At 35.1% G+C, this 21995-nt stretch overlaps 1 protein-coding gene and 1 non-coding gene across 2 annotated transcripts in view; both read left to right on the forward strand.

Moving 5' to 3' along the window:
* RSBN1 (round spermatid basic protein 1) overlaps positions 1 to 21995 on the forward strand; it is a 45379-nt gene that overhangs the window by 10417 nt on the left and 12967 nt on the right. The window contains 3 exon segments of the mRNA XM_017652029.3: positions 455 to 1128; positions 18227 to 18364; positions 18733 to 18875. Of these exon segments, the coding sequence (XP_017507518.1) occupies positions 455 to 1128; positions 18227 to 18364; positions 18733 to 18875 (955 nt within the window).
* LOC118970048 (U6 spliceosomal RNA) lies at positions 5112 to 5215 on the forward strand. The gene has a single exon (XR_005057853.1). It is a non-coding gene; the product is annotated as a U6 spliceosomal RNA (small nuclear RNA).

The raw sequence follows: 21995 nt of genomic DNA on the forward strand, positions 1-21995 counted from the left end.
TAAAATAAAAAACATCTTGCCAATTTGGGAGGCAAAATGCTGTCTTTCAGCTAAATTGGCCTTTGTTTTATTTGCCTATATGCATCATAGTAATCTGTTGATGGACAGCAAAATATGATGAGCTTCAGTTTGGATTTTATAATGGTTTCTAAATAGATATTCCATACAGTATGGCATATATGAAATTACTTGGATATTCCTTGTAGTTTCAGTTGCCAGTCATATTAAATTATATGCTTACCTTTATATTATCTACTTTCTAGCATACTCTTCAACCCAGAATATTGCTGTATTTTAAGATCTTTGTCTCACTTATTTTATAAACATGTAAGTTATAATGGCAAATGTAGAGAAACTGAGAATAGGCTATTTAATTTGAGATCAAAGTACCTTAAGAAGCTTGTATGTTGACACTAGGCCTAGCAACTAACTTCTTTTTAATTATTGTGGCCAGAAACACCAGATGAAAATGGTAAAACCCAGAGAGCTGACGATTTTGTCTTGAAGAAAATAAAGAAGAAAAAGAAAAAGAAACACCGAGAAGATATGAGAGGAAGACGCCTTAAAATGTACAATAAGGAAGTCCAAACCGTCTGTGCTGGTCTGACCCGCATCAGTAAGGAAATCCTCACCCAAGGACAAATAAATAGCACTTCAGGAGTTAATAAGGAATCCTTCAGGTATCTGAAAGATGAACAGCTGTGCCGATTAAATTTGGGCATGCAAGAATATCGGGTACCCCAGGGAGTACAAACACCTTTTATGACTCACCAGGAACATTCTATTCGTAGAAATTTCTTAAAAACAGGTACTAAATTTAGCAACTTTATCCATGAGGAACACCAGTCCAATGGTGGTGCTCTTGTCCTTCATGCTTACATGGATGAACTCTCATTTTTGTCTCCAATGGAGATGGAGAGATTTTCTGAGGAGTTTCTTGCTTTGACATTCAGTGAAAATGACAAAAATGCTGCTTACTATGCTTTAGCAATAGTGCATGGAGCGGCTGCTTATCTCCCAGACTTCTTGGATTACTTTGCTTTTAATTTCCCCAACACTCCAGTGAAAATGGAAATTCTGGGCAAGAAAGATATCGAAACAACCACCATTTCAAATTTTCACACTCAGGTAAGGTAAAATCATCATTAATATTTAGTAACAATACGTCAACAGTATTAACATTGTTATGTTGCATAGGACATACCAGCACACTTTTGATAAAAATTTATGGTAGTAAAGGTGGTTCAAATTGTTTATTTCTCTAACTGAAAAATCTGAATTGCTGGAGTTCTTTGGTGACTTGTTACTTGCTTGGTCTAAGAAATGCTTTATACATGTTATACATGATCATAAGTCTTTATAGAAAACCAGCTTGAAAGTGAATCTAGTTTTTGACAGATAAGGTGTGTTAGTATGGATGATGCCATTTAGATCTGGTAGCGTCAAAGTAGTTTTAGTTAATACTTACCTTTAATGTCATAATAAAACATGTGAGGGCATTGGACTGTTTTTGCCAGGTTTTTGCTGTTTTCGTTTCTCTTCTTTCAGTAACTTGTTGGCAGTCTATCCCAGAAATATATCCCATTTATATGTGACTTGGAAGTGTCACTAGGAAGACCGCCATAGCCTTTGCTCCTTCTGCCTATGCACTGTTGTAGGTGAAGACATTTTCTAAAGCCTTGCTTGGGCAGCTAGGCTTAAGTCAGCAGGGAAACCTCTCCTTCCTAACCAGTGGGTTTTAACCAGACCTTTTTTCAATGAAGTTATTTTAGGACATAACAAGAAGTTGATTATATGTCCTAGTTTTTCTTGCTTGCTTTTCTCATAAGGATTATGAACATGAATGGTCAGCTGTAAGTCTGTATTATAGATATAAATCCTATACAATTTTAGTGGATAATATTTCACTTTTTAGAGATTTGTGATTTTATAACCTGTTTTTTCAGGTTCTCTAACAATTTGCTGCCATTCTTTTCCTTAAGATTTTTTTTAGGTAAATAGACTGTTGCATAATAAGACTCTCAGCTGCCTGCATTATAGTGGTTTCAAGCCATTTCGAAACCTCCTCTGACTTGAATCTTTTTAGTTATTCTTACCATCCTTACCTCCACTGAGGGGAGTATCCAGTTTAGATTTATGAGCTTCAGAATTTCTCTAATTGAAGTTCTCTCTGCAGTAGAGAGAGCAGGAGCAGCCAATCTGGAGAGGTCGCAAGATGGGGCTGCTCATGACGTTGGAACACGATGTGCAATAAAAGGCTTCGTCTTGGATTTTGGCCTTGTTACCACAATCAGGTACCGAAGTGCTGACTTTTGTAGTAGATTTTGTTTTTTCTTTTTCTTTTTTTTTTTGTAAAGGAGTTTTGCCCTTTGAAAGTTAAGGAGTCTTATTTTTGTAAACATTACAGAAGGGACTGAAAACAGTTCTAATAAAATTTATAATCCCTGTAAGTCCCTATTTAACAAAGAAAGATATTGCTGAGAGCAGAGTTAACATGCTCTATCACTTTTTTAATTAAGAAAAAATGCAGCAAATTTTCTCTTCTGATTGATAGACCAGCAAGCATATCTGAGAAGTCAGAAACTTGGGGGAAAAAAGTCTTGGTTTTGTAATGGTGACTTTTTAACTTTCATATTAATTAGCCTAAGTGGATCAAGCTTAAATGTCTGTAGCCAGTTACCAGTCAGAATAGTTAATAAAAGAAAATATCTCTAAAAATTCCCTGCTGATTTTTGTCCTCCAATTAATTTTTTTAAATGGAGCTGAAATTTCAATGACTGTACCAACAACTTACCTTAAGATTTGCTTTGAGATTTACAAAATAGCTACTTTTAAAGAACATATCAGATTATTATTAAATTAGGTAACATTAAGCACTTCAACCACATAAGAATATTGAGGTGTATTAAGTCTCATGTTCCAGGGATCCTGGAACTTACCTTTACTTATGAATTTTCAGTCATTAGAAATATGAGGTAGGTTTTGGAGGGTGAAGTAGACCATAAAACTTTAAATTTGCACCTATAAATATTGGGATGGTAGCTAGCACACTAGTTCACATTAATTTAACACTTCATGGTTTATAGAAATGCTGTCACATTCATATCTGGATATTTGAAACAACCTGTGGAATAGGCAAGAAATTTATTTTGTTTTCCATCAACAAAACTGAGGCTTGGAAATATTCATTGTTGTCTAAGTTCATGTAGCTAATAAGTAGAAGAGGTCAGGGTACAAACCTAGGCCACCTAAAACAAATACGCCTATCATTTTCCCATACTCCTTCTCCTTCTCACTTCAGTCCTTGAAGAAGAGTCTAGTGCTTTTATTTGTCTAATAAGTAGAAGTCAGTGAAATTAAAACATCTCAGTTTAACAACAGTATTCAGAAGACTATTGTAATATTTTTAACAAATACCTTTAGATTGTTGAGAACTGAATACCCTAAGTATTTTGGACTTCTATGTTTTTGAAGTCTTAATGAAGTTCTGTTAGTCTATAAATAAAGTGAAGTAAATTTTTTGTTACCGTAGAGACACAGTTATTGGAAGTTATTTATAGTTTAAATACGTAGCCATAATAATTATTCCTGCTATTTCAAGACAGCTTGTTCAGCAAACATTTATTGAGAACCTACTATGTACTGGCCATTCTGTTCTTAAAAAGACTAATTGATGAGCTCAGTCTAGTGGAGGAAATGAATAAACCACCAGTACAATACAGTTTGATAAGTACTAGAATTGAGGTATGCATAGGAAAAACCCTGTAATAGAGGGAATACAGTTTGTGGTGTTACCTAACTCAGACTTGAGGTGATTAGGAAATGCATGTTAAAGCATGTGGTGCTTATAAGTAGTCTTGAAAGAAGATTAGTACTTAGCTTAATCAGAGCATATCAGGCAAAGGGAGTAATAACTTATTAAAACACAGAGGCATTAGAGAATGTGGCACTATGAGGGAGCTGCAAATAGCTTGACATGGCAAGAGTATATGCTGAGTATTAAGGGGTGGTGGGAGTTGAGAACAGAGAGACAAAATCAGGATTGTGAAGAATGCAATACGATGTGCTAAAAAAGAAAAAGTACTTTTTCTTAAAGGTAACAGGGATTAATTAGTAAGTGTTAATAGGGGAGTGTTATCAACTTATGTTTGCAAAGATTATGCAATAGTGTGGAGAATGGGATTGAGGAGGAAAAGGAGATTGGAAGCAAGAAGACTAGGTAGACTACTATGGTAACCAGATCAGAAATGATCCATGTCCAAACTTCTGTTGACACTAGAAGGAATGAACTTTGAGAAATAATTAGATGAGACTATTTGCACTTGGTGAGAGAGAAAGCTAGCGACAAAATGTGTTTCCGACAAATGGGTGGGATGGGGGTTCTGGTCACAAAGTCAATACATTGTTGAAAAAACTGGTTTCTAAAGGTGGAAGGTGTTGATGAGTTCATTTTGAGGTATTTTGTGTTGGATGTATGTCTTGCCAATGGGTTTCAGCCCCCGGCAAGTCCAAAATGGATTCAATTCAATGACCAAAAATATGACACTAGAACATTCTTGGGGTGAAAGGGTTATACCCAACTTTATTTCCATGGTAGCAGGTCAATCACTAAAATCTTATTTACTCAGAGTGAGTCTGCATACAGCAAGCCAGTCTCTGCCTCTGGGCCTCTCTTCTGCAGCCTTGCAGCCATGCCACTGTGTCGCCCAGAACACTGGGCAGGGCTCTTTATATAGAGTCAATAAGGACGCATTGCCCACACGTCTGTAGTGAGCTAGCCGACCAGGGCCAGGTGAGAATCCTGGCCACAGGAACCTTAATTTTATCCACAGTGTACCTGTGAAAACTAACAGTTAGAAATGTCTATTAGGTGGTTGACTATATGAATCTAAATATTGGGAGACCTTTAGTCTGAAGATGGAGAAGTTGGATTCATTAGCATGTAGGTGATACAGGGACAGCATTAGAGTGAAAAACAGATGAAGCTAAGAGTGGAGTCCTCTGGTGCACCCACATGTAAGTATGAGGAACATGGGAAGAAAAAAAGAAAGAGGGATAGAAAGAAGATTAGGATACAGGTTTTCTAGGTCTTAAGAATGATAGAGTTGTCCTTGCTTCAGCAGCTCATGTACTAAAATTGGAATGGTGCAGAAAAGATTAGCATGGCCCTTACACAAGGATAACATGCAAATTCTCAAAGAAGTCCATAGTTTTTGGTCGTGGGGATAGTAGTATAGCTTGGAGAATATAGCCAGTGGTTCTGTAACATCTTCCTGTGTTGACAGATAGTAACTGCACTAGTAGGGGTGAGGATTTAATAATATGGGTAACTGTCGAACCACTGTGTTGTGTATTTGAAACCAGTATAAGATTGTATAGCAACAGTACATTAAAAAAAACTGATAGGATGATTAAATATCACATCTTTTTTAGGGCTCAAGTAAGATAAGGATGGGAAAATGTTAGGTTGCTCAATTAGAAATTTAATTGGAAACATCAAAAGGAGTGCTTTGCAAACCCTGGCCATCTAAATATTGTAAATTTTCTTTTTTTTTTTTATTTTTTAAGAACCTTGCTGCTTGCTCTGTGTATGAGTTCTGGCATCACCAGAAATGCAGACTCTCAGACTGCTACCCAGATCTTCTGAGTCAGAATCTGCATTTTACAAGGTCTCCTGGTGATTTCATATGCATATTTAGGTTTGAGAAGCAGTACTTTTAGAACTCCGCACTAGCTAGAGGAAGTAAAATGTAGGTTTGTTTTGTGCAAGAAAAATTATAGCTTCTGTTATTTTTATATTTTTAAATTATTGTAGTGGCAAAGCTAGGATGCAGATAATAGTTTGTTTTCTTTTAATATTCTTTTAAATATTCTAACACCAGAGGAGGTAAGTTCACGATAAATATCAGTTGAAGCACCAAGTTAAACCTCAAATTTGATTACTTAACTCTGCAGTTGATACAGGATAACTCTAAAAAGTTGACTTTCTAATCTGAAGGACTATATATGTATTGACACGGTATGGTATTTTTATAAATCTGTAGGATTATTCAGGTCCAGTTAAGTTTTAAATAGTCATTTGCTAAATAACAGCTTTGATCAAAAGCTTGTGTTTGTGGAGTCTTTTGGTCAGTTAATGGAGAAAAATTAGTGTTTACTTAGAAATACATTTCTCCCTAAAATAAGTATATATATTTGAGAAACAAGTATAATTTGATTTTTTTTTTTGCTTAGGTGTTGTTATTGTCTTGAATTATTGGCTATTTGAGAACTTATTTTAGTGGTTTTAGGTTTTGAAATGTGCAGTTCTTGACTTCCCTCCTTATAAAAATTCAGTGGCAGCTGACAAGCTGATTCAAATATTCTTCTAGTCATTTTATGGACTAACAGAATTTTAGAGCAGGTAAGGAGCCATTTCAAAGCTTTTGTTTTATAGATGAGGTCACATTTTGGTTGTGAACTTCCCCAAGGCTAAGCAGTGGCCGATTTTCAAAGGGGAATTCTTTTCCCTCTGTCTTTGAATGGTATCAAGTTCTATAGATGAGGACTTAATACTTTATAATGTGCATATAAAATGCAGATTTTGATTTTTGTAGGTCTGAGTTGGGACTTTTTTAGTCCACATTTGTGACAAAATCTCAGATGATGTTGATATTGCTGGTCCAGGAACCAGCAAGGCAGTAGGTCTTAAATTCTATAATGAACTCAAACAAAAGCAACAAGACACTAAAAATGTAGTGAAAAATGGGGAGTTGTTTTAAGTATCACCATTGGAGACTATTTTCATCTCATTAGCAACTAAGTAATTGAAGGGTGTATATATATGGAGAACAGTGTATATATGTATGTGCTGGGGGGAGAGAGGATTAATTAAAAAAGCACATCTACTAAAATAGGATTTTATGCTCTTTATATGGCAAATGTGTACATTTTAAGTTGTTTTTTTAAAAAAATTTCTGTATACATACAATATTGAAGTCTCTCACTGAGGATCATAGCTCTTTAACTTTAGGTGGTAGCAGAAGCTTTTATAAATGTTACTTTCATTACTATGAATTGGTAATGTCTACTGTCCAAAGAAATAACAAACATTATTTCCTCATTGTATGTTGTGGCAAGGCCTAAAATGGGCTTATTAGTTGTTTCCCATTTTTTATTGATATATAGTGAATTGGTAGTACTAGTTGAGAGAGTAGAACTAGTAGAGTACTTTGTAGCGTGGTAGATAACTGAGAAGCTCATACGAAACTACACATCAATGTGTTACATAAAAGGAGAAACAAGTACTTTAACTACTGGCTTTATAAAATAAAACAGCAGAAAATGGTAGGTTTTGGGTTTTTTTTCCCTCTGATTCTAAGTATGGCTAATAATAAACTCATTTTGACTCACACTGCTTTTTTTACTGTTTTAAAGTGGGAATGAATGCCTTTCTATTCATAGGTCACAAGGTTAGGAAGATTGCTGGCTAGCTTCTTCCTTTCTATTTTTTAAACCATCAGCTTAACTAGGCTTAACTAGGGAATGGAATCCTTACCATTCCCTGCCTCCCCATAAACACAGGGTTTCTCAAACAGTGTATTTCTAGCTTGGTGTTCTAGTTTTTTTGTGTGTTTTTTTAAAATTATTGATTTACTTAGCACAGGTTTAGGTTCAAAATTGAGCCAAATTGAGGAGAAGGTACAGAGATTTCCTATATATTCCTTGCCCCCAGTTCCATAGCCTCCGCCATTGTCAACATGCATCACCAGAGTGGTATATCAACAATTGATGAACCTATCTTATATCAATCACCCAAAGTACATAGTTTACATTATGGTTCACTCTTGGTGGTATGTATTCTTTGATTTGAACTAATGTACAATGACATGTATACATTGTTACAGTAACACAGAGTATTTTCACTGCCCTAAAAACCTGTACTGAGTTCATTCCTTCTCCTCCCAACCCTTGGCAGCCACTGATCTTTTTATTGTCTATAATTTTGCCTTTTCAAGAATATGGTATAGTGGGAATCATACAGGCTTTTCAGATTGGCTTCTTTCACTTAGGAACATGTATGTCTTTTCATGGCTTGATAGCACATTTCTTTTTTTAGGGCTGAATAATATTGCATTGTCTAGAGGTACCACAGTTTTATTTATCTGTTCATTTACTGCAGGACATTTTGGTTGCTTCCAAATTTTGGCAAAGTATGAATAAAGCCTCTATCCTCTTAAGTTTACAACTGACTCAAGATGTCCTTTTTAAAAGGTATACATACTGGGGACACAGTTCAGCTTTCCCCCTTCCAGTATCATATAAAGGAAAGTGCAATATTAAGTGAATTCCTGCTTTATATGTTTTTTCAATAAAAGAATAGTTTTTTCTTTTCTCCCCAGAAGAAAACCTTTATTCTGAATTTGTGGTTTATCATTTTCCTGCATATTCTAATGTTTGCTATGCATGTATGAACATATAAACAGTATATATAACTATTCTGTGTGATTTAACACTTTATAAGTAGTATTTTACATGTATCATCATGCAGTTTGCCTTGGTTCAGCATTGCTCTTGAGAATTATATGATACATGTAACTCTCGTTCATGCATTTTAACCTGTGTATTTAGTATTTTGTTAATTGACTATCACTTTTTATTCTCCTGTTCTTGTACATTTAGGTTGTTTACAGTTTTATAATATTATTGTGTTGCAGTAAGAATATATGTGGAGGTTTGTCCTGGGATGTATATCCTGGATACATCCTATGTATCTTATGTATGTGTAGCCTGAGATCCCTGTTTGCTTTTTTCTCCTGTTCTGAGATTCTATAACTATTCTGTTGCCTGAATATAATGACTCAAATGAGACCTCGCGTGTCTGGAAAGTCTTTCTTTACAATTCCATTTATTTGGTAGTTCAGATAGGTGTGGAATTCTAGATTGGAGGTGATTTTTCTTCAGATTTATAAAGGCTTTACTCCATCTCTTTAGTTAAGCTTCTGTTGTTGTTGCTGAGAAATCCAGTGTCATATGATTCCTGATGCTTTTTAGGTGTCTTTTTTTTTTTTTCTGGAAGCTTCCAAAACCTCTTTACTGAAAATTTTCAGAATACTGAGGATAATGTGCCTTGAGATGGGTGTTTTGTTGTTGTTTTTTTTTGTCTTTTAATTTCCTATGAAATATTTCTGACATACAAAGAGGTACAAGAATAATAACAAACACCTGTATTCTTAACCACCTGGCGCAAGAAATAAAACATCACTAATGCAGTTGAAGGCCACCCCCACAAGCTCCCGTGATTTTCTCAGACCTCAAAAAAGCTGGTGTGAAGCTTTTTATATTCACTCTGATGAGCATTTAGGCCTTTTCATTATGGAAATGCATATCCTTCTGTTTGGGTAAATTTTCTTACATTATTTCTTTGCTTATTTCCTTACCTCAGTTTCCACTGTTTTTTTCCCCTAAAACTTTTATTAGTTGGATATTAGGCCTCCTGACTGGACCTCTACTTTTCTTACTTTCTTACTTAATTTTCTTACTTTTCTTTGTCTCTTCGTTCTACTGTCTCTTCGTTCTACTTTCTGGGGAGATTTAACTGTCTTCCTTCCTGTTGATTCATTTCAGCTGTAATGTTTTGAATTTAAGACTGTTCTCATTTTCTATTTGTTATTTTTTCTCTGATAACTTCTTGTTATTGGATACAAAAAATCTTTCACCTCTCTGATAATACTAATTATACTGGTTTTGAAATTCTCTTTTATTCTAGTTGTTTATTTTTCAACAAATTCTTTTTTGTTTTAATCTTCTGTTTATGTTAGATATTTTCCTCAAACATCTGGTGATCTGTTTAGAGTTAAAGATCAGCCAGTACAATATGATTAGAAAACTCTGTGAGCACATAGGTGGGACTTATCATTTGATGACTGGGTAGGGAATCTGGCCATATTATTGTAAGAAAAGCTCCAAATGTCAACATTTAGGGATCTTTCTCTGGGGCTTTTAATTTTTACAGGTAAGAGTCCACCATATTTTTTGCCACAATAGTAAAGTAGGTTATACCCTTGTCTGCTAGAATTCTTAGAGCTGAACCATGGAAGTAGGTAGATGATTTCATTGTTAAAAGTATGGAATTATACATAATTCCCTATTTTCAATATAATGGCCCTCTTCAATCCATGTGCTATCTTGGTTTCTGTAGTCTTTTTGATTCAATTTCTCCACAAAATAGGGTGAGAAAAAATACGGGATGGGGAGCTGGAAGGTAAGTGGAGGGGTCCATTGGACCCTTGTACAGATTTTAAACCCATCTCTTTTTTCAGTTCCATGCTTTGTTCCCACCTTGTGATACCAGATTATGTAGCACAAACTGGCTTTGGGTATTTTCTATGTACTTAGTATTGAAAGTCCTTAGTCTGCTAATTTCCCTATATACTTTTGACCTTCTATAAGTGTTTTGTAGCTTGTACCTGTTGTTTTTCACTTTTCTCTTTGAGCTTCTGGGATTTATAGCCTTTCTCTTTTATTCTCATTTGAGTGAGGTTTTGATAATGAATAGAAATGTATGTGCTCAGTCTGTCATGTTTAACTGGTAGCCCTCTGCAGTTTTTTACCTTTACCAGATTCTTCCCATTAGCATTAAAACATCACTCAAAATATAATAAACTGTATTCTTGGGTTAAGAAGAACCAATACAAAAATGATGATTTTCTCTAAATAATAAGTTGAACACAATCCCGATAAAAATATCAATAGTTTTTTTCTGGGACAACCAAGCTGCTTTTGAAGTTTATATGAAAAAGTAACTGGGCAAGAACAACCAGGAAAACTTTGGGAAAGAAAAACTATGATGGAGGAGTGCCCTATCAGATACCAATACATTCTAAAGATTTAATTATTAAGTGTGTACTACTTTATGAATCCTTTTCAGTAAAACAGAATAGTAAGTCCAGAAATAAACCCAGGTACATATAAGCATGTGATATATAAAAGTGATAGCATCTCAGATCATTGATAGAAGAGAAAAGCTGGTCTTGGGATATAAAGGTATATATCTAGAATTTATCTTTGTATCTATATCACTGTATGCCAAGGTAAATTCCAAAAGGGATCAAAGAGTTTAAGTGTAGGAAATGGAGATGTAAATGTAATAGAAGAAAACATGGAAGAATTTTTTCATAACTTTGGAGTGGGAAAGAGCTAAGTATGACAGAAAGAAAACAGAAATCACTAAACAAAGTCAAAAGATGAATTTTGAAAAATTATTTACAATTTATATCATTGAGAGGATTAACCTTCATAACCTATAAGGAGCCCCAGAAATAGAAGAGAAATACTAGAAGCTCACTATAAAAACAAGCAAGCATTGTGAATAGACAGTTTGCAGAAAAAGAAATGCAAATGGCCCTTTAATTTTCATGTCTGAAAAGATCAAGTTAGTAAAAAAATCCAAAAGTTTGATAGCATTCTATTCATGAGGTTGTGAGCAACACATACCTTTCTCACATTGCTGGTGGGAACGAAAATTTACACATCTTTTGGGGGTTGCGCAGTCTTTACCATCTTAAAAACTCTCCCTTGATCATTTCCTCTACCAACCTTTCTTATTTTCGCAGCTAAACTTCTTGAAAGAATTGTTTACACTGCTGTCCCTATTTCCTTATCTCTCCTCAGACCACACTGATTTGGTTTCTGCCCTCACAATTTCTCTGAGACATCTCTTGTTAAGGTCACTCATAGGTATTTTTCTTCTTCATCTTACTGGAATTCTCAGCATTTTGACTAAACTCCTGTTGAAATTCTTTCTTTTTGAACTTCATGATACTGTGCTCTCTTAGTTTTCTTTGTAACCTCTCTGATCATTTGAGAATTCTCTTACAATCTTCTTTGTCAACTTCTCTTCCTTTTTGTCTTTTTTAAATTGGAGCTTTCCAAGACCCCTGCTCTTTGAACTCTGTATATTTTCTCTAATCAAGTCTCTTTAAGATTAAAGTTCCAGTTTCTGCCAATGACCAGGATTTATGTCCTCAGTCCAGACTTCAGATTTTAGACCCAGCTTCCTTCTTGATGTATCCACTTGGGTGTTTCAAAGGTACCTTGTATTAGTTATTATTGCTGCTGTAACAAATTACCATGAACATGTTGCCTTAAAATAACACAAATTTAGTCTCTTACAGTTTTTCTATGAAGGAGAATCTGTGTGCTTTTTTGTCTTGTCTTGTTTCTGCCTTCTTGAATTCTAGTGCCTGTATATCCTGGCTTGTTGCTTCCTGCATCTTCAAAGTGCAGTGGCTCCAGTCTATTCTTCCATCATCAAAAACTCCTCCTGCTTCCTTCTTATAAGAGGACACTTGTGATTACATTCAGGACCCATCTCTCCATCTCTAGAGCTTTAATTCACAGCTGCAAAGTCCTTTTGTCATGTAAGGAAACATTCCCAGTTTCCAGGGATTAGGACCTGGATATCTTTGGGATCTGTTATTCAGGCTACCACATACTTCAAGCTCATCATGTCCCAAACTGAAGATATCTTCCTCACCCAAACCTGTACTTCCTCCACTAGAGAAGGTATTTTCTCGTCTGCTTGCAAAGGGCAGAACCTGGGAGATATCCTTGATAGTCCTTTCTCTTCTCTATCATATCTAGTTTTTCTCCAAGTCCTGGAAGTTTTATCTCCTGGATATTTTTCAAATCATTTTTTTAATTAAAAAAAAATCAGTACCACTTCTATTAGCTTAGGTTTATCATTCTTGGAATATTACAGAAACCTTCTAAATGATTCTTGTCTTTCAGTGCCCCCCCCCGAGAAAACAAAACAGTAACAAAGCAGTCCCCCTTCCCCTTAAAAAAACACCAGGTCTTTCCTTCTACTGCTTTAGATCTTTTAGTGATTTCCCAAAATCCTAAATGTGGTCTTCAAGGCTCTCCAGAATCCAGCCATGGCTCATTTCTCCAGTCTCATCTTTATTTTTATTTATTGGTTTATTTGTTTTTATTTATTATTTATTGTTTTTGTTTGTTTATTATTTATTTATTGTTTTTGGTTTAGTATCAGTAGCTTTCTTTTAGACCCTAGACCTTTTACATCCTAGTAAGGGAGATGCTTAAGGAATTTTATTTCCTTTAAACTTGTTCTACAGATTTTAGCTCGGTGTTGCTTTTGTTCTTTCATAATGTCTTTTTTTTTCTTCAGTTATGGTATCATTAATATACAATCACATGAGAAACATTGTGGTTACTAGATTCCCCCCATTATCAAGTCCCCACCACATAACCCATTACAGTCACTGTCCATCAGCATAGTAAGATGCTATAGAGTCACTACTTGTCTTCTCTGTGCTATTCTCCCTTCCCGTGCCACCCTATATTATGTGCGCTAATCATAATGCCCCTTAATCCTTTTATCCCTCCCTTCCCACCCATCCTCCCCAGTCCCTTTCCCTTTGGTAACTGTTAGTCCATTCTTAGGTTCTGTGAGTCTGCTGTTGTTCTGTTCTTTCAGTTTTTGCTTTGTTGTTATACTCCACAGAGAAGTGAAATCATTTGGTACTTGACTTTCTCCACCTGGCTAATTTCACTGAGCATAATACCCTCTAGCTCCATCCATGTTGTTGCAAATGGATTTGTTTTCTTTTTATGGCTGAATAATATTCCATTGTGTATATGTACCACATCTTTATCCATTCATCTACTGATATTAATTGACCATATATGTTTGGGTTAATGTCTGGAGTCTCTAATCTGTTCCACTGGTCTGGGGGTCTGTTCTTGTGCCAGTACCAAATTGTCTTGATTACTGTGGCTTTGTAGTGGAGCTTGAAGTTGGGGAGTGTAATCCCCCTCCACTTTATTCTTCCTTTTCAGGATTGCTTTGACTGTTTGGGGTCTTTTGTGGTTCCAGATGAATTTTATTATTTGTTCCAGTTCGTTGAAGAATGCTGTCAATATTTTGATATAGGGATTGCATTGATTCTGTAGATTGCTTTAGACAGGATGACCTTTTGACAGTATTCTTCCTACCCAAGAGCATGGGATGCATTTCCATTTATTAGTGTCCTCTTTAATGTCTCTTAAGAGTGTCTTCTAGTTTTCAGGATATAGGTTTTTCACTTCCTTGGTTAGTTTTATTCCTAGGTATTTTATTCTTTTTGATGCAGTTGTGAATGGAATTGTTTTCCTGATTTCTCTTTCTGCTAGGTTGTTGTTAGTATATAGGAATGCAACAGATTTCTGTGTATTAGTTTTGTATCCTGCAACTTTGCTGAATTCAGATATTAGATCTAGTAGTCTTAGAGTGGATTCTTTAGGGTTTTTTATGTTCAATATCATGCCATCTGCAAGCATGACAGTTTGACTTCTTCCTTATGAGTCTGGATTCCTTGTATTTCTTTGTGTTGTCTGATTGCCATGGCCAGGACCTCCAGAACTATGTTGAATAAAAGTGGGGAGTGGGTATCCTTGTCTTGTTCCCCATCCTACAGGAAATGCTTTCAGCTTCTCACTGTTAAGTATGATGTTGGCTGTGGGTTTCTTTCATAATGTCTTAACATTCCATTCTGAGGTTTTGTCACAGTTTATGATTAAATGTTTGTTTAGATTAGCCTCTGCTTCTCCTGTTAGGCTGAGCTTCTGGGAGCCAGTAACAGGTCTGGTTTGCTGCACCTGTTTAGGACAGTGCCTTGGCATACTTTTATTAATGAATGATACTGACTTTCCTGCACTTTTTGTTCTTTTTTTAAGATTATGTATAAATTTCCTCTTCTGTGATAAGTCTCCAAGTGTTTGAAAATTGTTGTGTTCCCACTCTAATCTTTTTAAATTGAATACTTACAAAATACTTTTAATTTCTTCACTCTTCCTTCAATTTATATGGTTTTCAAGTCATTAATCATCTTAATTGTTCTCTTTTGGGTTTGCTCCTAGTTACAGATTTCTTTTTAGCCCAGAGCAGGAGATAATACTCCAGATTTCTTCTGAGAGTATTGCCTCCCTTACTACACAGTATACAAGATAGAGCTAAACCACCATAACAAAGAGATTTCCCATACAGTGGTAGAACAGAATAAACGTTTCACTCTCAACTGATAAGTCCAGAGGTAAGCAGCTCTGTTCATGATACCATCCAGGATTCCATTCCTTCTGTCTTTAAGGTTTGCCATCCCTTCAGTGTTGTGTGCATGGTTGAACCTGGCCCTCAAAAGACAAAAAGAGGAAGTATAGAGCAAGCTACTTACTTCTAAAGGCCTGTTCTGGAAATTGTATATGTAACTCTTGCTAATATCTCAATGGCTAGAACTTAGTCACAGGCTACACTTAGCTGCCAGGGAGCTAACTCATTAGCAGTATGCCCAGGAAGTTCTGTTGCTTAAAAGAAGAAGGGTAGATACTGGGGACAATTCGTAGTTTGCTTGTTTGGCATTAGTGTCATAGTTGATATATGTTGAATTTCTGGTCATAAATGTCTGTCCATCTTCTAACTTGTGCTGTTAATTATTTAAATGCAAACATTGGCATTTATTAAACAAACATAGCACTTACTAAATTTTTTTTCACCAGGGGTAGATACTGTTAATCAACTTTATTATTACTACCTTTTGTGTGTATGTGTGAGGGGTGTTGGGGAACCTGAGTTTAATGGTTTAATGGCTGATTACTTTATTTTTAGCCTAAGTAAACATAAATTCAGTAATTCCTCATTGTCAGGTTTATTCTCTCTTTCCACATAGGAAAGGATGCTTTATATTTCTTCATGTCACATATTAATTATTCTAGGTGTTTACATTTTTAAATTGTCTGATAAGTTCATTACTGTTGAGTTTAGTGATATTTAAATTAGGTAAACTTGGCGTACTATAACATAAAAATACTGAGTCTCACTTTGTGTGCAAAATCTAAAGTAATGTAAATTTCTTCAGATTAATAACACATTAAGAGCTGCATAATCTCAAAGGCAGCAGGCCAAGTAAATTGAAAACTGTCGTGTGGCAGTGTACTTCAGGATTGGTCTTGAGTTACGTGAACTTTAAATTGTGGTAGGCCTTTAGCATATTTCTCACATAAAATTCCACTATTCAGTTTATTTGAAAGCCTTTCTTGGTAAAGGAATTTTTGATAATTGGTAATAGTTGGGAGAGGTGTTTGGGGGAGACATATTTCATATTACCCCTGAAAGCAAATAATTCCTAGAAGTAGTAGTGAAGATTAAATCTGTTAGTTATGTTAGGGTACTTGCCTTAGAAAGGTTAGAATACTGGTTAGAAAAGTTCCCTCACTTCCCTTTCCTTTTTTCTATATCCCATGATCATCCTTTTTCTAGTCTGCCTCTCCTGGTTTTTTATATCATGATGATTATACAAAGGAATGGAAGGTAACTCATGCAAATACATGAGATAATTTTTGCCTGGGCAGTTGCTATTTAAGGATCACCCATGGTGATGTTGGGGAAAAATTTGTAAAGAACTAAGAAATCCCTGCTATTTGAGAACAATATCTAAGACTTTTTCTCTGTGTGTATGTGGATGGGTTAGGGGTGATGTTAAATTATCTGTTGGAAAACAGTGGGTTCATTCTGAACATGTTGCTGAAGAACTAATATAGTAAAGAATTGTGTAAGCAATACTAGATGGTCATTTATGTTTTGTGTTGAAGCAAAATAGGAGGTACTTAAACAGTAACAAGTGATTCTTAAAAAAATTTGTTTGAATGTTCAGTAGAGACCCATATATACATGGACAACTTATGTTAGGCTTTTCAGTTTAATCTTCATCTTAACTAAAGTAGGAAATGCTAGGGTACTGATCTGAGGTGGAAATCCTAGTTAGAATCCAGCATCTTCTGGATTAGATGGTTAGAATCTTCTGTCATCTGTACACATGGGATCTGTCTTTACCCTTGAGAACCATTCATTCTAAATTGGAGGTGGAAGTATAAGAACGAACGTACTGAAATATATGTTATATATTGGAATATATATATGTCTTACACATTCCATTCTGAGGATTTGTCACAGTTTATAATTAAATACTTGTTTAGATTAGCCTCTGCTTCTCCTGTTAGGCTGAGCTTCTAGGAACCAGTAACAGGTCTGGTTTGCTGCATCTGTGTTTAGGACAATGCCTGGCATACTTTTATTAATGAATGATACTGACTTTCCTGTACTTTCTGTTCTTTTTTTAAGATTATATATAAATCTCCTCTTCTGTGATAAGTCTCCAAGTGTTTGAAAATTGTTGTATTCCCACTTTAATCTTTTTAAATTAAATACTTTCAAAATACTTTAAATTTCTTCACTCTTCTTTCAATTTATATGGTTTTCAAGTCACTAATCATCTTAATTGTTCTCTTTTGGGTATAAAATAAACATAATGAAATGACTAGAACAATAGTATCAGTCTGTAGTGAATCAGTTGGTAGGTTCCATTTGAATGCTGGGATTCTCAGCTACAAATTTGTTTAAAATATGCCCTAAATACACTAAAGAGTTGATATAAAGAAAATATATGCCTTACAGGTAACATTAGACTTCAGAAAAGGGAAAAAAGATCATGAAGGGTGATCAGGAAGTCTTCCAGAAGAAAAGAAGTCTTGAACTGATCTTCGAAAGATAGATAAGACTTGAGTTTACAGAAAAGAGGACATTCCAAGAAGGGCAGATTCAAAAGAAAAGTCACTGCAGGTAGAAATAAGTTCGGCATAAATTGGGTAGGGAAAAAGGTCAGTCTGCTTTGGGTAGAGGATCTTATTTGGAAGTAATGGGAGATTGGGTTTAATAACAGTAAGCCTGGTGTCTGGCTTGATGTGAAAACTTCCAAGCAAGGGAGTACAAAATGAAGATTAATCTGATCATGGTCTTTTTTTTTCTTTTATGCCCTGCCAATTTTACTGTTGATTATTGTTTTTTTTCTTTTCCTAAATAGAGATCACTTTGAAGTGTCTGCAGAGTTTAAAAATCATCATTCTCAGAGAAGTTCAAGTACATCTTAATGTCTTCAGTATTTTTTTGAGATGTTGGGACCATAGACCAACTCACATCTTGACATTTCTGTTTGTGGCACATAGCAGTCATATCTCAGTGTATTTATCAGTGTGCTAGGGAACCTTTCTGTAACTGGACTTTATCCAAGGTACTGACCATTGAGTTTTAGTATGTAGAAGAAATAGCAACATTGGAAACAATATCCTATTCTAATTCTTTAATATGTTATAGTGTATTTCAGTCCTTTCTCCTCCCTTTTTCGTTTTATCTCAGGTCAACAGGACGTACTGCTGTGGCACCTACCGAGCAGGTCCTATGCGGCAGATAAGTCTTGTTGGAGCAGTAGATGAAGAAGTCGGTGATTACTTCCCAGAGTTCCTTGATATGTTAGAAGAATCACCATTTCTGAAAGTGAGTGTTAATTCAGATTATTGGAGTTCTGATCTTAAGTGGATACTTCCCATTAAAAAGTATTAAGCTAATCTTGTCTATTAAAATTAAATTTTATCCAGTGTTTTGACTAGGAATGTTTAGAAAATTATTGGTACAAAATACTTAACTTCAGTTATTCTTTTTTACATAAAATTACTAACACAGCATTTGTTTCTTTATATACATATATATATATGTTACATATATATATATATATATGTATACACACACAAAATAGGCTTCCCAAGAGCTTTCTTTTGGGGTAGGGATGAGAGGGTGGTGGCAGTTAACTTGTGAATAGTCTAAGAGATTTTTTTTTTAATGTGACTCATTCATCTGACTTCTAGATGACTTTGCCCTGGGGTACCCTTTCCAGCCTGCGACTCCAGTGTAGGTCCCAGAGTGATGATGGGCCTATTATGTGGGTAAGGCCAGGAGAGCAGATGATCCCTACAGCAGATATGCCAAAGTCACCCTTCAAAAGACGACGGTAAATACTTATTTTTTTCAAATAAGCAAAAGTGCTTTTCTTTTTTTTTTTTTTGAGAGGGCATCTCTCATATTTATTGATCAAATGGTTGTTAACAACAATAAAATTCTGTATAGGGGAGTCAATGCTCAATGCACAATAATTGATCCACCCCCAGCCTAATTCTCGTCAGTCTCCAATCTTCTGAAGCATAACAAACAAGTTCTTACATGGTGAACAAATTCTTACATAGTGAATAAGTTCTTACATGGTGAACAGTACAAGGGCAGTCATCACAAAAACTTTCGGTTTTGATCACTCATTATGCACTATAAACAATCAGGTCAAATATGAATATTTGTTTGATTTTTATACTTGATTTATATGTGAATCCCACATTTCTCCCTTTATTATTATTATTATTGTTTTTTTTTAATAAAATGCTGAAGTGGTAGGTAGATGCAAGATAAAGGTAGAAAACATAGTTTAGTGTTGTAAGAGAGCAAATGTAGATGATCAGGTGTGTGCCTGTAGACTATGTGTTAATCCAAGCTAGACAAGGGCAATAAAACATCCACAGATGCAGAAGATTTCTCTCAAAACAGGGGGGGTGAGGTTCTAAGCCTCACCTCTGTTGATCCCTAATTTCTCACCTGATGGCCCCCCCTGCAACTGTGCCTGTCTTAGGTTGTTCCTCCCTTGAGGAATCTTACCCGTCTCTGGCTAACCAATCATCTTCCGGGGCCATACAGGGAAAAAGTGCTTTTCGTTTACCTGGTTGCTTATAAAAATGATTGAGACCTGAGCACAGTTGGAAAGCTATTTGTCTAGATTATTTGAAGAGCAGTTTCTTCTAGTGGTCAGTTCCTTGCTTCAGTCTACTCATTACACAGTTCTCAGAGTAAAGCATCCTCCTAAAAAACAAATTTAATTTTTACTTCTTTTCTTAAAACCTGGTTCCTAACTGCCTGTAAGATAAAAGTCCAGACTTGTTTGTGTGGTCTACAAGTATCTTCTATAATCTGGCCCCAGCAGTACCTCTTCTAGATGTATGTGCTTGTAGTCCACTCCAGCCATACTAAATTCAGTTTCCAAACCATAGTCGTTCATAACTGCTTTTGCAGTGTTCTTTTTGCTTGGAATAGCATCTCCTCCCCCATCTTCCTCTCTGCCTGACAAACTCTTAATATAAAATTTTAAAAACTTAACTTGAATGTCATTTCCTTTGGGAAGCTTTCATGTTTTGTTCTTTTAGACAACTAATTGCTACCAGCTCCACTCACACATCATTTTGTTCATTAATGATCTGCTTGCATATTTTTGTTTTTTATTAAATTTTGAGCTTTTTGAGGATAGGGACTTCATTTTATTTTTCTATGTCTTCATGACACGTAACAGGTGATTAGTGTGTGCTGAGTGATATCGTCTATACTCATAATTATGCAGTGTCTATAGTAATTCATATTGGGCTAACGTACTTTGTGTTTCAGACACAAAAACAAATAAAGATTAACTTACTCTAGTACTATAAAAAGTCTCATTTAATGAGACTGAAAATGATTTATGTTTGTTTAGCATATGGAAATAGTAACTCAAAATACTTAGAATTAAATGGACTAGTCTAGACTTTACCTTGAAGCTCATAGGAGAATAATACTAAAGTATGGAATAACCTTGTGTACCTGAGATAATACATGAAAATACTTTGTAAAAACTATGTATGTGTGCAAGGTGGTGGCATGGTAAAACCTGGCAGTATATTGAAACTTACGCACCTTGCTAAACCCCAGCAGTTTTTGTACATCATGGTGATGAATCTTGAAATTCTAAAGTACTGTATACATTTTTGTTCTGTAATCTTTCCAAAAAGGAAATGACCATTGTTTCCTGATTATTATAGGCTTAAAAAAAATCAGATAATAGAAAAAAATAGAAAGAATGCAGAAAGTACCCATAATCCCACTCATTTAGGCATATTAATGTTCAAATTTTAGTCTATATATACTTATGAATTTTCTTTGTACACAAATGGGTTTATTCTTTTTTTTTAATTGAAGTATCACAAATGGGTTCATTTTTTACATGATGTGTACTTAAAAACTTGGGTTTTTTCCCATTTATGTTATATCAAGATGGAACTATATCATTTCTAAGTGACTGTGTAGTTTTTACAGTATGGCTATATCAAGAGTTATTTAACCAATTACCTTTCACTTGAAATTGTTCCCAGTTTTTCAGTTAAAAAAAACAGTATTTTGACAAATACAACAGTAGTGTGCTAGAACCAGTTTGTACTTACCTACAGTGCCATTATTAGCCTCTTAATTCCACATTGAGTGAGGTCTCATTATAGCTTGAAATTGACCACTGTGTTGGGAGTATTTATATCACAGAAATCAGCAAATCAGCTACAGATCGGCTGTCTCCCCACAACGCTACGATCTCCCCACAAAGTTAGTTGTTAAACATCTATAACACTTCACTGATTGTGGGTGGATGGGTGGATAGGAGGATGGATGGATGGATGGTTGGCTGGATGGCTGTGGCTGGCAGGTTGGTGGTTATAGGTAGGTAGATATATTTTTGTTCATATGTATGCTTATTTTCTTAGTAGAAATTCCTAAAAGCTCAATGTATATGCACATTTCTAATTGACTTCCACAAATGTTCCGATTTACACTTCCACCCATATAGTAAGACAGTAGTACTCTTTACCCATACCTTCCACTAACATTCTCTAATTTTGTCTGATTGAACAAAAATGTCTCATTTTAATTTGTTTCCTTTGAAGGGTTTGTATTTCTTTGTGATTCCTTTTTAACTTTCTTCATATTTCTTTTGGGGTGTTTTTCATTGTAAAAATTCCCTATGTGTTAGGAATTTTTTCTTAGGTTGTTTTCTTATGTTGCAAGTTTTTCTTTTTTTCTTTTAGCTTCAATTTTTTCTTTAGTCACAGTTTTTTTCCTTTTTTTTTGCTTTATTCACAGAAATTTTTGTTCAGATGTCAGATCATACCTATCTTTTCCTCTGCGGTCTCTTCTTAATAGTAGCCTTCTCTTATTCAGTATTATAAAATAGTCACTTACATTTTCTCCTCATATGTCTGTTTTTAGTATTGTGTATTTTATCTACTTAGTATTG

The sequence above is a fragment of the Manis javanica genome, chromosome 4 (assembly GCF_040802235.1).
Source record: "Manis javanica isolate MJ-LG chromosome 4, MJ_LKY, whole genome shotgun sequence".
Taxonomy (NCBI): domain Eukaryota; kingdom Metazoa; phylum Chordata; class Mammalia; order Pholidota; family Manidae; genus Manis; species Manis javanica.